At 42.0% G+C, this 13,626-nt stretch overlaps 1 protein-coding gene across 9 annotated transcripts in view; it reads right to left on the bottom strand.

The window, feature by feature from the left end:
• The window catches only part of APC (APC regulator of WNT signaling pathway), a 144,226-nt gene extending 135,786 nt beyond the window's left edge, over positions 1-8,440 (bottom strand). For 4 of the 9 annotated variants that reach the window (XM_057539018.1, XM_057539007.1, XM_057538998.1 and 1 more), the window contains exon 1: positions 8,114-8,440. In XM_057539018.1, coding sequence (XP_057395001.1) covers positions 8,114-8,278 — 165 coding nt within the window. In that variant the 5' untranslated portion in view covers positions 8,279-8,440. The remainder of the gene's footprint in view (positions 1-8,113) is intronic. The other 5 variants (XM_057539009.1, XM_057538980.1, XM_057539025.1 and 2 more) reach the window with 3 other exon arrangements.
• Between the last annotated feature and the right edge of the window lie 5,186 nt (positions 8,441-13,626).

Here is a 13,626-nt window from a genome sequence, read left to right on the forward strand (position 1 = left end):
ACTAGAGAAAACCCACGCGCAGCAACGAAGACACAACACAGCCAAAAAAAAAGAACTGAAGACAATAATCACAAATCTAAAGTATCCTAAATATTAAAAAAAGTTACTTTAAAATATAACTTTAATATTTCAATTTTTATCTCAGTATGATTTTATTTAGATAAATTATTTTCTAACATTTAAATTGTGTAGTCTATGATATGCTAATTACTTAGAACAGAGATAATTTCTTAATTATTTAGTATTTAAAATATTATAACTTTAATTAGATCCCCAAAGATATATCATCTCCAATTTTCTTTCTTTCTCCAATAACATTCCCATAATTGTAAACCAGTTTGCTCCTTGACAGCTAAAGGAGAAAATGATCTACAAACAAGCTTCAAGTAGTTATTCCTATAAAAACTAAATAACTGTTAGTCTCTGAATATAAGACTGTTAATGGCTCCTCAGTTTCTTGAGCAGCCATTTTTCTACCTCGGTGTTGCCAACCCTGGTATTTTCTGACCAGTTTTGAGAGATGTTGCAAGTAATTTGATATCAATAATAAAGTATAACTGTTTTTAAAGCTTATCATCAGAAATAATAATAAATTGAAGCAAACATAAGGTTATCCCCATATGACTTACTGTACTTTGCATCCCAGTATACTTTATTGAGAGAGAGAAAATACTGTAAAGATAAAGCTTACATGTTGGGAACTCCACATTCACTTATTCAATGTTTACTAAGCATCTATTAGAGGCCAGGAACTAGAGGCACTGTGCTAACAATTGAAATAGAGTTGAAAATCATTAGATCATAGGGTTAAATATAACTGGCATTTTAGCATTTAAAGCCTTAAACAGACTAACCCAATCCTACTTTTCACTACTTGCCCAACACAAACTGTCTTCTTTAGTTCTCTGACTTTCTTTTAAAACACTGTAGACTTTGCCTGCTGCCATACCTCTGCTCAAGCTGTTCCCTAGCCTAAATGCTTTTTTGTTCATTCACCAGCACCTTAGAATGTTCACCACAAGCCAGGCACTATGCTTGGCATGATAGAAGAAAAAAGCCTTTTCTATCCTTTGTATCCTTTGAAGTCCAGGTCAAGTTCCACCTCTTTCTCAGAGATTTACTCACTAACCTCTCCATACTCGGGATGCTATAACTATTATTGTCCAAAACAATAGCTCCCAATCTTCGATATAAGAACCCATTTTTAGTACCAAAATGTTTCATGAATTCCATTCTCACTCCCCAGGTGATCTCATCTGGTCCCATGGCCCTAAATACCATCTATACACTGATAATTTCCAAATGTTTCCAAATGTTCCAAATGTTTATCTCTAGCATTGAATATATATACCTATTGAATGTCTCCAGTTGGTTTATGTAATAGGTATTTCAAACAAAGCCACATCCACAACAAATCTCCTGATTTAACTTTCCAAACCTGCTTCCCACCAACCCCTAACCCTTGCCCCATAGTCTCTATCTCAATAAGATATACCGTCTTTCAACCAGTTGCTCATGTCAAAAAATTTGAAGTCATCCTTTATTTCTCTTTCCCTCACACTCCACATCAATTCCATCAATGAATTCTCATTACTTTACTTTCTAAATATATCACAAATCTGACCACTTCTCTGGCCCTCCACCACGACCACCCTGCCCAAGCACCGTATTTCCAACCTAGATTACTGTAAGATTTTCCTAACTGGTCTTCCTGCTTCCATTCTTGCCTCATACAATCAATTTTCTACACATAGCCAGAGTAAACCTCTCAAAAAACAAGTCAAACCTGGATATTCCCATGCTTAACACCCTTCAATGGTTTCCATCTCACGCAATAAAATCAAGTCTTCAAATGACCTTCAAAACCCTACTTGATCTAACCTCTGTGTACCTGTCCTACCACCTCTTCTGCCACACTCCCCTTCTCTCTCTACTTCAGCCACACTAGCCTCCGTGTTGTTCTTCCAACATACCAAAGATACTTACTTCTATCTTAGAAGTCGCTGCTTCTTCTACCTGAACATTTTCCCCCAGATAGTTCCATGGCTTACTCCACTTCATTCAGGTCTCAGCTCAAAGGGCTTCTCAAAAAGCCTTCCCTCACCAACCTAGCTGAAGTAGTATCCCGTTACTTTTTATCCCCTGAAACCTATTTTATTTTATTTCAAAGCCTATTAGCTACCTGGTGTGTGTGTGTGTGTGTGTGTGTGTGTGTGTGTGTGTGTGTGTGTGTGTGTGTGTGTGTTTGTGTGTGTGTGACTGAGTGTGCACACATGTATAATGTCTACTGTCTCCCTTACTAACATTTAAGCTCAAAGAAAGCATAGGCTCTGTTTTGTTCCCCACTGTTGTCACATTATGTGCAAACAGCAGGCTCTCAAAAATATTTGTTGAATGAATGAATGATGGTAATTGGTTTTATTTTTGTTGAGAAAATAATGACAAAACACTACTAGAATTCAGTAAGGCTTTCAAATGAATTCATACGCAATCACAAGAGCATTACACACATACTTTGGTGGTAGAAGGAGTACAATGTTCATAATTCAAGGTTCAATAACAACTACTGAAGGAATGGGGCCTTCTTGTATTTCTCTGCCCCTTCCCATATCCTTCCTCCGACATTCATTAATTCTTTCCATAAATGGTTACTGTGTACCACTAAGCCAGAGAGTATTCTGGACATTAAGAATACAAAGATAAGTAAGACAAGGTAATTCATGAGACAGAAAAATAATACCCATAGAGTATGACATGTAATAGAGATATATAAGTTGTAACATAACAGAGGAAGTAATCAACAAATACTTGCAAAATCAAATACAAAAGATATTCTTCACTTTACCTTATATAAGAAATGAGGGTATTAAGTCTGAAAATGTTACAGTAATTTGCTACCATGAGATAAGCTAGCTTGAGAATGAAATCAAAACAAGGGGAATGACAGAGCAGAACGAATCACAGAGAAATTGAGCCAAGGTCCTTGATGATTTCAGGCTGGATGAAGCCCTAGCTAAAGTTCAACTACGAGATCTAATCATGCCTTTTATTGTTTAAGCAGTTTGAATTTGGTTTTCTGTCACTTGTAATATAAGAATACAGATGAATCTCAGTGAATTCTTTCAAAAACCAAAGCATTTGCTATTTCAGTGTATAGGGTTACTACCGGCATTTTGGAAGGGACAATTCTTGTTTTGTGGGCAAACATCACAGGACACTCAGTGTACCTGGTCTCTACCCGGTAATTGTCAGTAGGACCTCACAATCACTATGACAACCAAAAATATCCCCATATATTTCCAAATACCTCCCACCTCCAAGGGGAACCACAAATCTACTCCCTAATAGTTGTTATATATATATCCGTTTCTCACAGTGCATGCGTAAATGTACTTAACAACAACCTTAAAAGAACTGGGATATACCACTCAAATATCCTAATTTTATATAATAATCCAATTTTAATCAGTCATCCATGACTATCTAAATGATTGGCCAAAATCCCATGTATAGCTTATATCAACTCAGTGCTTTAAGTTTGCTAATCTATCTGAAAATTCTCATTTATTTAAGCTTACTTCTCCACACAATACTATCAAGATACGTCACTGACATTGTTGGTTACCTTCCCTGTAGCCATTCAGCTAATTTCCTTCTAGACTGAAATGCCAGATATTGGTTTTTCCAGCTCCCCTGCAACTAGCGCATAAGCATGCCAGGACGACATCTGATACAGGGCTTCAGTGAAGGGTTTACTTGTCCCATCAAGAGATGGGAGGGCAAACTTCCTCCTGTCTTTGGTGGCTATGTAAGCATGTGATGCCTGGAGCAGAAAGAGCAACATGCAACCATGAGAGGATAAACCTGAGCACAAAGGTCAGCAGCTGTGGATACAGATTAAAAGCACGTGGATCCTTGATAACATCATTGTGCTGTTAAACTGACTCACCATGGACTCCTCCAACTCTGAACTTCTTTCTATGCGAGATACTGTTTAAATCACTGTTAGTTCAGTATTACGTATCCTGGGGCCCAACTAATTTAAGGTATGTTCAAGCTCTGATATCTGAATGAAAGTGGGAGAAGAACCAAGATGACTACAAGGTTTCAAGACTGGGTGGCTGAGAGAAAGGTGGTTAGAAAAAGGAAATCAGGAGGAAAGGGAATATATATATACCTTCACACATGCACATGTAAACACATTAGGTGAGGGTAGGTGGACGGAAATCAGACTGATTCAGTGTGGTATGAGGTAAGCTTACATTAGTACATCTAAGGTAGAGATATATATAGCAAGGGGTAGAAGGGAAGTAGAGTTACAGCACTGAGAAACACACAAAAATGATGACTTACATCATTTAAAAGAGGACATGATCACCAAGAGAACACAGTGAAAAGCAAAGAAACCCCTGAAAACGCTTGCTATCTCCCCATGATCCATTCCACCTCCCTCTCATTTTAGATGGGATTTATCCACAGATTAGGCCAATTAGAATAGTTCCATCCCTCTTGACAAAGCTATTGTGACAGACTTGGCAGCATGATCTTCTCCGTTTGTTCAATCAAAGTAAAGCTTAGGACTTTTGGGAAAAGGCTAGGAGAAGAGAAGTCTCTCTTTGGAAGTCAATGAAGAAGGGTTTAACACGAGCATTGCCGACATCTGTCTTTTTCTAGAAAGGAAGCCAGTCTGAGCATGAAGCCCAAACAGGAGGACAAAGTTTAGCGAAAAGCAGAAAAACAGAACCTCTCCCCTGATAACAAAGCTAAGTTTATGAACAAACTACTCTTTAAACCAATTCTACCTATGCGCTTGCCAATTACCTAAGCTAATACATTTCTTTTGTTTTTAAGTCCAGTTTGCATCCTAACTGATGTAGGAAACAGCTATGTTTAGCGGGAAGAGCAAAATCAAGACAGTGCAGGAAATGCAAAGAAGTTTTCAGACAAGTAAGAGAATCAGGAAGTACAATGCACAAGAACCAAGAAATCAGATCATTTTATTCCTTTAGAATATATTTCAAAAATGGTCTAAGGAAACCAAGGATGACTGAGGAAAGGCCATTAGACTTGGTAATTAAACTGTCATAGATGACTTTTAAAAAAGCAATTTCAGTGCTGAAATGGTAAAGGAAGTCAGAGTGTAAAGGAAAGAATAATTTATATTTTTAAGAACTCCAGGGGCTTCCCTGGTGGCACAGTGGTTGGGAGTCTGCCTGCCAACGCAGGGGACACGGGTTCGAGCCCTGGTCTGGGAGGATCCCACATGCCGCGGAGCAACTGGGCCCGTGAGCCACAACTACTGAGCCTGCGCGTCTGGAGCCTGTGCTCCGCAACAAGAGGGGCCGCGACAGAGAGGCCCGCGCACCGCGATGAAGAGTGGACCCCGCTTGCCACAACTAGAGGAAGCCCTCGCACAGAAACGAAGACCCAACACAGCCAAAAATAAAAATAAAAAAAAAATTTAAAAAAAACCTCCATAATGTACCAAACCCTTGGAAAGACATGTAACATGGGTTAAACTCCTTCTATTACAACTCTGTGAGGTAACTGGAACATTCTATTTTATAGATAAAGAATAGAGTCTCAGTAGTAACTTGCCCACAGACACACAGCCAGTAAATTGGTTTTAGCAGACTTCAAAACCAGATCTATGTGGCTTAAAAATCAATGTTCTTCCTACTATACCAGGCTCCTGGGATTAAAGAACAAAAATACAGTGGCACAACAGGCTCAAGATTCAGACTGGCCTCCTTGAATTGCACAGCACAGACCACTGTATTTTGACAGCCCTGGAAAAGGTATACATAAACATGTATATAGGCTAGAGAGGGAGAGACTGAAAAAGGAGTGATATTGGACAATTATGGAGAAAGAAAGATGGAGAGGGATGATCGTGGACACATCTGGAGAGGGTTGCTCTTGAAAAAAAAGGAACGACATTTCTTCTCTTGAGATATGAGTAAATAAGGAAATGATACCAAGATAGAAAAGATTATACCTCAGATGGTTGAGATTTTTCTCAGGAAAGGAAGAGTTATTTGCTATAAAAACCTTCAGGAAATAAGACAAAAAGGAACACAATCAACACTAAAGATCCAGCAGATAAGCAGAACACTAATTGGTATGGAAGCAAACCAATATCCTCACATAACTGTCTCTTGTATCCTTCAGGATTTCTGGGATCAAACTGACAAAGCTAGTGATGAGACTTGTTCAGGACAGGGGACTAGAAAGATAAATCTACAGAAAGTAAAGCATTCTAAAGCATCAATGACAGCTTGGTAAAAACTGATGACCACGGGATCCTAGTTACACGGGAAGGCAAATGAGTTGCAGCAGTAGGCTAATGGGTTGAATGAACAGAGAGACAAAGAGGGGTGTTTTCCTAAAGAGAGAAAGAAGGGGGGAGAGAGAGAGAAAAAACAGGTTCCATTAAGAGTGGAAGAGTGATTGTTTGTGTCCAGAAAGGTCTCAACACAATGCCCGGGGCAGTGAGCCACTGATTGGGGCTCAGCAGTCCTACATCCTTTCAGCTTAAAGCACAAAACTGAGAGACAACCAGCTCTAAAAACATGCAGTCCTTGGTTGTAGAAAAGTGAAGGCTAGCAACAAACAAATGAATTAATTAGACCATACAGGAATCAAACATTAAACTACCTCCTCTCCTTTTAAAATGAACAATTTTAGCTCCAAAGTCAAAAGTCTACAATAAAGGGTAAGGCAGATGTGTGTCATGAAGAAGAATGAAAAGTTAACAAATCTGTCAGGCCAATTGTAACCCACCTGTTAAAAATTATTAGTATAGAATTCAAATAGGGCAAGGATAGTTTGTGCTTTAATAACTTTGGAGAGTATCTAGCAAAGCTTCAACAAAATGATATCACTCAATTTAATGTTAATTTTAAAAGGTCCACCCATTTGCAATCTCAATGGACAAGCTGCCATTTATATTTATAACCTCATTTTTACCATTCTGGGGCTCTTGATACATCATCCAACTACAGGAAAAGATGGGAGAATCAGCCATGGCAACTTCCTCCCCTACCACTTCGATCCTGCAGTTTGCACTTATGAACTCTGGCAAGGTACCATGTTATTTAGGACAACTTCTTACACCATTAATTCTGACTACTCTTGCCCCAATATTAAAGGAAGGAGAAATGAGACTGGCACAGGCTAAATTTAACAGAAAATATCAAATACTATACAGATTGTTAAGTAGTAGCAACAACTGAGAATCCAAGAAATTTGAGAAGTTTTGAGTTTAAAAATCTTTTTCTCCATTTTAGTCCTTTCTAAATAAAACAAAGGGCTTGGACAGTACGGGATTCTAAGGCTTCAGTGGACAATGTAAGCTAACACTGAATAAAAGAATCACTTAAATCACCCTTTCTTGTACTATTACATTTCTTACACTCATAAAGCCTTCTTTTTAAGAAACGAACACTTCTCAATTCTTTCCCTAGATCTAGAACACTTACGCCCCCCGCCCAAAGTTTACAGACCAGAGTTGCGATAGTCAGAAAAAGATTAATTTAGATGATCAATCATTTGCCGTCACCGGCACCATTCCTCAACTCTGCAGGAGTTCGATGGGTCAAGGAGTCAAACTCTCCCAAACCATCCCAGTCTCCTGGGGACTGGATTCCCCCAACAAGGTGAACAAAACCCACTGGCCTCTGGATAACAAGCTTTTTCTTTGTAACTCTGTAAGCCAGGCTATCGGCTAAGCTTCCCAGACAGTTAAAAACTTTTAAAGGAAGCAAGAAGATGGAAACCAGGAAGATGGGGAGGCGACTAAAACAGGAGGACGACCCACCCACCTAACGCGAAAGAGAGACCGCTTGCAGGGCTGACGCTTCACTAGGAGCCAGGAAAGGTGCGGAGGGCGTCAGGCGTCGCAACCCCCACCCACTGGGTGAGAACGGAGGACCTGCAAAGCCAGGGGCCAACTGGAGGCCTGAAAGGGGGCGCGGGGCGGGGAGGGGGTGGGACGTGGACACAAGGGAGCGGCAGAGTCCGGCTAAGCACCACTACGGTCTAAGCACCGGCGGGGCAAAGCCGACAAAGGTCTGCCAAAGGAGGAGACGCCGAAGCTTGCAGCTTCACTCACCTGCCAGACGTTCGCCCCGCGGACAGAAGAACGGACGCAGCCCCGGCGCTTCCTCTCCTGCCGGACACAGCCCCTGCCGCCGCCGGAGCTCCAGGACCCGAGAGGACAGGGTGGTACCGAAGCAGGCAACGCGGCGACCGGACCCGAGCCGAGGGAGGCGTACATAGGGGGCACCAGGGGGCTCGGGAAGGCAACCCTGTGCTTCGCCTTCCTTACCGGTAGCCAACAATGCTTCCCAGGAACAGCATCCTGCCAGCCTCAGCCCACTGCTCCCGGGCCTTCACCCGCAGCTCCCCCCCACCACCCCCCAGCAGCGGCCGGGTTTCCGGCGGCCACACCCCGCCCCCTCGCTACTTGGCCTCCGCCATCTTGTCGGAAGCGGGGAGAATGCAGTGCGCAGGCGTGCGCCGAGGTTGCGGGCGTCCCCTAGCCTCGCGGAGAGGGAACTATATAACGCGCAGCCGTGTCGGCCGCTGCGCATGGCTGCGGTGTTCCGCTTCGGCGTCGCTGTCTTCTGTCTTGTCGGGATGCTGCCGGCTTTTCCTGAATTGTACTGCGGCCAAATTAATAAACCCTTCTGCGCACCCCACAGTCATTCTGCAAAAACCTATCTCGTGCCTACTATGTGCCAGCTCCCAGGCTAGGCGCTGGTGATAGATTAGTAGAACTCGGCTCCAGCGCTAAGGATACTCATAACCTAGTGAAAAAGCGAACATTTTTTCTAGTGAAAGAGAGAGTAATTTCCTAATTTCTTGTTTTGAAACTGCGCACGACCTACTCTCTCTTGCCCCTGCAATTTTAATTCAAAACATACCTCTAATAGGAAGTCCTCCCTCTCACACAGTTTGATCAGTTCTTTTACCTTGCGTTACCTCTTTAGCTTTATTTCATTCAGCATTAATTCAAAAATATTTGAGTTTCTATTATATACTAGATATGATTCTAGGTTTATAGCAATAAGGAATATAAACTCATGGGACTTACATTCTAGGGGAGAAAATAATAAAAGACTAAAAGAAATCAACAAAATAACGGTCGATAGTGAAAAGGGATGGGAAGATAACAAACCACGAAAAGATGATGGAGAGTGAGAGGTGGTAATTAACGAGCGATCTCTCTCCAGAGATGACACTTGATCTGAGGCCTGACTGACCATAGGGGCCAGAAGTCATGAGACCATCTGGGGCAGAGCCTTCCAGACAGAGGAAACAGCAAAAGCAGAGGCGTGAGGTGGGAATGAGACCAGCACTTAAGGGACAGAAAGAATAGGTGGCATGGACACCTGGGGAGGAAATGAGGTCAGGGGGAGGCAGGGGCCAAATCAGGTAGGGCATTGAGGCCATGGTAAGAGTTGGAGTTTACTCCAAGCGGCCCCTCAGTCTCGGTGACACTGCCGGAACTACTCCTCCTCAGTCACTTCTAGCTCCTGACTGCCTCACTGCACGTGCTGATTCCACTGTCTTGAAGACCCTTGCTCTGGTTCTTTACACATCTAGCTTGTCATCTTTCATGTTTCAGTTTAAATGTCACCTCAGAAAGGCTATCCTTCCTAAACTAAGTCTCCCTCCTGCCCTCTCATTAGTCTCCATCATTGCACCTGATCATTTCTTCCAGGGCACTCAACATATTTTTAAATTATATGTTCATTGTTCTTCACTGGCTCTCCACTAAACTGTGAACTCCACAAGAGAGGGAAGATGTTTCATGTACCAGTGAATACCCCATGCCTAGCTCCATGCCTGGCATGGGTGGTCACTCAATATGTTTGTTGTATTCATGAATGTGGAAGTTTGTCAGCACCTAAATAGTCAATGGTATACTACATTGTTTTGCACTTGTTGGTTTTTAAAATTAAATGCAAGTCATTTCCTGTTTATGTCTCCTCTGCTAGATTATAAATAGGAATGAGAGAGAGAGGGGGAGAGAGAGAGAGAAAGAGAATGAGATGAAGAAGAGTAGGTGATGGTGGGGTAGTGGGCAGAGATTGTATTGCATATTTTTTTAAATAAATTTATTTTATTTATTTATTTTTGGCTGCGTTGGGTCTTCGTTGCTGCGCGCGGCCTTTCTAGTTGCGGCAAGCAGGGGCTACTCTTTGTTGCGGTGCGCAGGCTTCTCGTTGCAGTGGCTTCTCTTGTTGCGGAGCACGGGCTCTAGGCGCATGGGCTTCAGTAGTTGTGGCTCGTGGGCTCAGTAGTTGTGGCTCAAGGGCTCTAGAGCTCAGGCTCAGTAGTTGTGCTGCATGGCCTTAGTTGCTCCGCAGCATGTGGGATCTTCCTGGACCAGGGCTCAAACCCATGTCCCCTGCATTGGCAGGCAGACTCCTAACCACTGCACCACCAGGAAAGCCCTGTATTGCATATATTGATATTTGCAGGACTAGGAGGACAAAGGCTTCAATTTAATGGAGCACCTATTATATGTGCTGTGTACTCTGCTGGACACTTAATCCTCACTACACCCCTGCTAGGTAGTTATCCTTGTTTTTATACATAGAAAACTTCAGAGAGATTAAGTCACTTGTCCAGGGTTCTACATTAAGAGATAGTGCCGAGCCTAAAGCCCATGTCCTTCCCATCTAGAGAAACTGGATTTCAAGATGGGCTTGTTTGGTGATTTGAGTCTGTGTCATTAGCAGGCTCTCATTAGCGATTTCAGCTACTGCCATTTAAGAATCCCAATCATACTGCTATTCTTGTACAGGATCTCAACAAAGGGCCTGATTGGAAACTGCTGTCATTCTTTTCTTTCAGACTAGAGCAGAACTCATTTTACCATTTCCTTTTCATGTCTTTTTAAAATTTGTATTTCTTTTTATTAATAACTTTTATATGTTTGATCAAGGGAAAAGAGGAGATACAGAAAAATGGGTGCATTCCCTAAATGCTAGCTGCATCCCCTCAGTTAGGCTTGTTACTGAATGACTAACTCTTTCATCTAGGTCCCAGGTAATACTTTAGTCATCAAAGACAGTTCTCTGGCAAAGAGTGACAGGGTTACTGCAACAGTCACTTATCCCATCTGCTCGTCAGAATTATACACCATCGTTTCCCTCTAAACAGGATAGCTGCCTCAGGATAGCTGTGAGGAACTACTAGAAAGGATGGGGCCACTATCTTATACCCAGGGCCATTCAGTTTTTATATGAAGGCCATTCAGTTTTTTATACTGTTAACTCACAATAACACACACTTGTCCACCAAACCCAGTTAGTCCATAAGCAAACCAAGTAGTAGGTGGGAATATATACCAAAAAAGACTCCTCTGCCTTCTACCCCACTGTAGTATGATTCCTCCTTGGAATAAATCCTGGAATCAAGGCAATGTCTTTGGTTTCTATGGTATTCTCTCCTCTTACGGTTAATATCTGTTATGGGTTGAATATTCCCCAACCCCTCAAAAGATATGTTGAATTCCTAACCTCGAGTACTAACCAGTATGAACTTATTTGGGAGTAGGATCATTGCAGATGTAATTAGTTAAGTTAAAATGTGGTCATACTAGAGTAGGGTGGACCCCTAATCCAATAACTAGTGTCCTTATAAGAAGACAGCCATATGAAGAAAGAGACACACAGGGAGAAAGCCATGTGATGACAAAGGCAAAGATTGGAGTTATGTAGCTACAAGCCAAGGAACACCAAAGTTTGCTAGCCAACCACAAGAATTTAGGAAGAGGCAAGCAAGGATTTCTCTACAGGTTTCAGAGGAAGCATGGTCCTGTCAGTACCTTGATTTCAGACTTATAGCCTCCAGAACTGTGAGAGAATAAATACCCATTATTTTAAGCTACCCAGTTTGTGGCACTTTGTTACAGCAGCCCTAGAAACAAATACACCATCATATGTGGTGTGTGTGTGTGTGTGTGTGTGTGTATGTATATGTTAGGGCCTGAAGTATAGGAAAGAGATGGGGATGAGCAGTGAGGAGGTCTGGGTTACTGTCTCAATTTGGCAGCAACCAGCTGCAAGACTTTGGGGCCAGTCCCTCCACCCCACGGAGCAAGTCTCCTCATCTGCATGAACAGGAATTATGATAGCTGCTCTGCCTACCTCAGAGCTCTGCAGCGATAGCTAACAAGTATTCCTCCAGAGATGATATAATCAAGATGACCTGACAGCTACTGAGAAACAATTATACAAAAAAACAGGGTTCCTGCCCTGGGGAATTTTACAGTCTGGCTGAGGAGAAAGGTACTTTCCTGTGATAATATAACTAGCACAGGTCAAGTGTCAAGTGTGTAGTTTGGATCTGATTCACTGTTGATATGGAAAGAAGAATCATTGGGACTGGGGTGGAGAGGAGAGAATTCATGAAGAATCTCAGCAGAAAAGGCATTCGTTAGAAGAATATTGGGTGCCTGCAGGATATTCAGGAGCAACACTCAACATTATACCCAGAACTGGTCCCGAGGAGCCACCCCTGTATCCACTGCTGGATACAGATAACCAAAACTGGGACCACCAACACCACTTGACCTAGACACTGGATGATGTCACTGCTGCCCCTGGAAACAGATACAGTTACTATTGCTGCCACTACTCTCATTAGAACAGAGGGTCACTGTGACTTCACCATGCTAGCTGTCAGTCCCAAGCCTGGGGACAAATGATTGACACAACCCAGGCACATGTTAACACTCTAGCTCAATGCTGTCCAACAGAAATATAATGCACGCCATATACATAATCCTAAATTTTCTAGTAGCCACATTAAGACAATTAAAGAAAAAGGTGAAATTAATTTCAACAACATATTTTATTTAAGCCAATATATCCAAAATATTATCATTTCAACCTGTGACGCTACTGCATTTCATGTGCTCCATAGCTACACATGGCTAGTGGCTATCATATATGACAGCACAGCTCTAACTGATAGGGAGGCTGGGAGAATGACCGCATGGACTTTGGATTTCCATTGTGAGAGGTGGGCTCTGCTTCATGAGGAAGGCAACTTCCCAGACACCAGAAGAGGGTTCAGATGCAGTCTTGTGAATGGAAGACAAAGTTGAAGGAAAACAAAGACTGGATTGTAGAGAAAGGGAAATGGTAGTGTAAGGACTTCCATTATCAGTCTTATCCTGTAGTGACTGGGAACCTCAGAGGGTTTCTGAACTGCGGAAATCCTTTGAAAAGTTTAAGAAAAGTACCATACAGATACAGGTATAACTTTAAGAATACTAAAAGTGGAATTAGAATCCTGGATTTTAGTTATGCTTCCTATCTGTGCAGCCCTAGGCAGGTTGTCCCTCTGGATCTGTCTTTTCATCTTCAAGGATGGGGATGATGATATCTGTCTCTCAGGCTTGTTGTGAGGATTAAATGAAATATTGTATGTGAAAATGCATGGCACCTACCAAGCACTCAATAAATGTTACTCAAATCTGGATGAATCTGAGTATTAGAGATCTAGATAAAGAGCAAAGAGGTGGAACTATTTCCCCAAAGCCAAGATGAACATTCTAGCGTGGAAAATCAGAAATATGTATTTCAGATACTTCAATTCTGTCTC

This window comes from Balaenoptera acutorostrata, chromosome 2, assembly GCF_949987535.1.
Source record: "Balaenoptera acutorostrata chromosome 2, mBalAcu1.1, whole genome shotgun sequence".
Lineage (NCBI taxonomy): Eukaryota > Metazoa > Chordata > Mammalia > Artiodactyla > Balaenopteridae > Balaenoptera > Balaenoptera acutorostrata.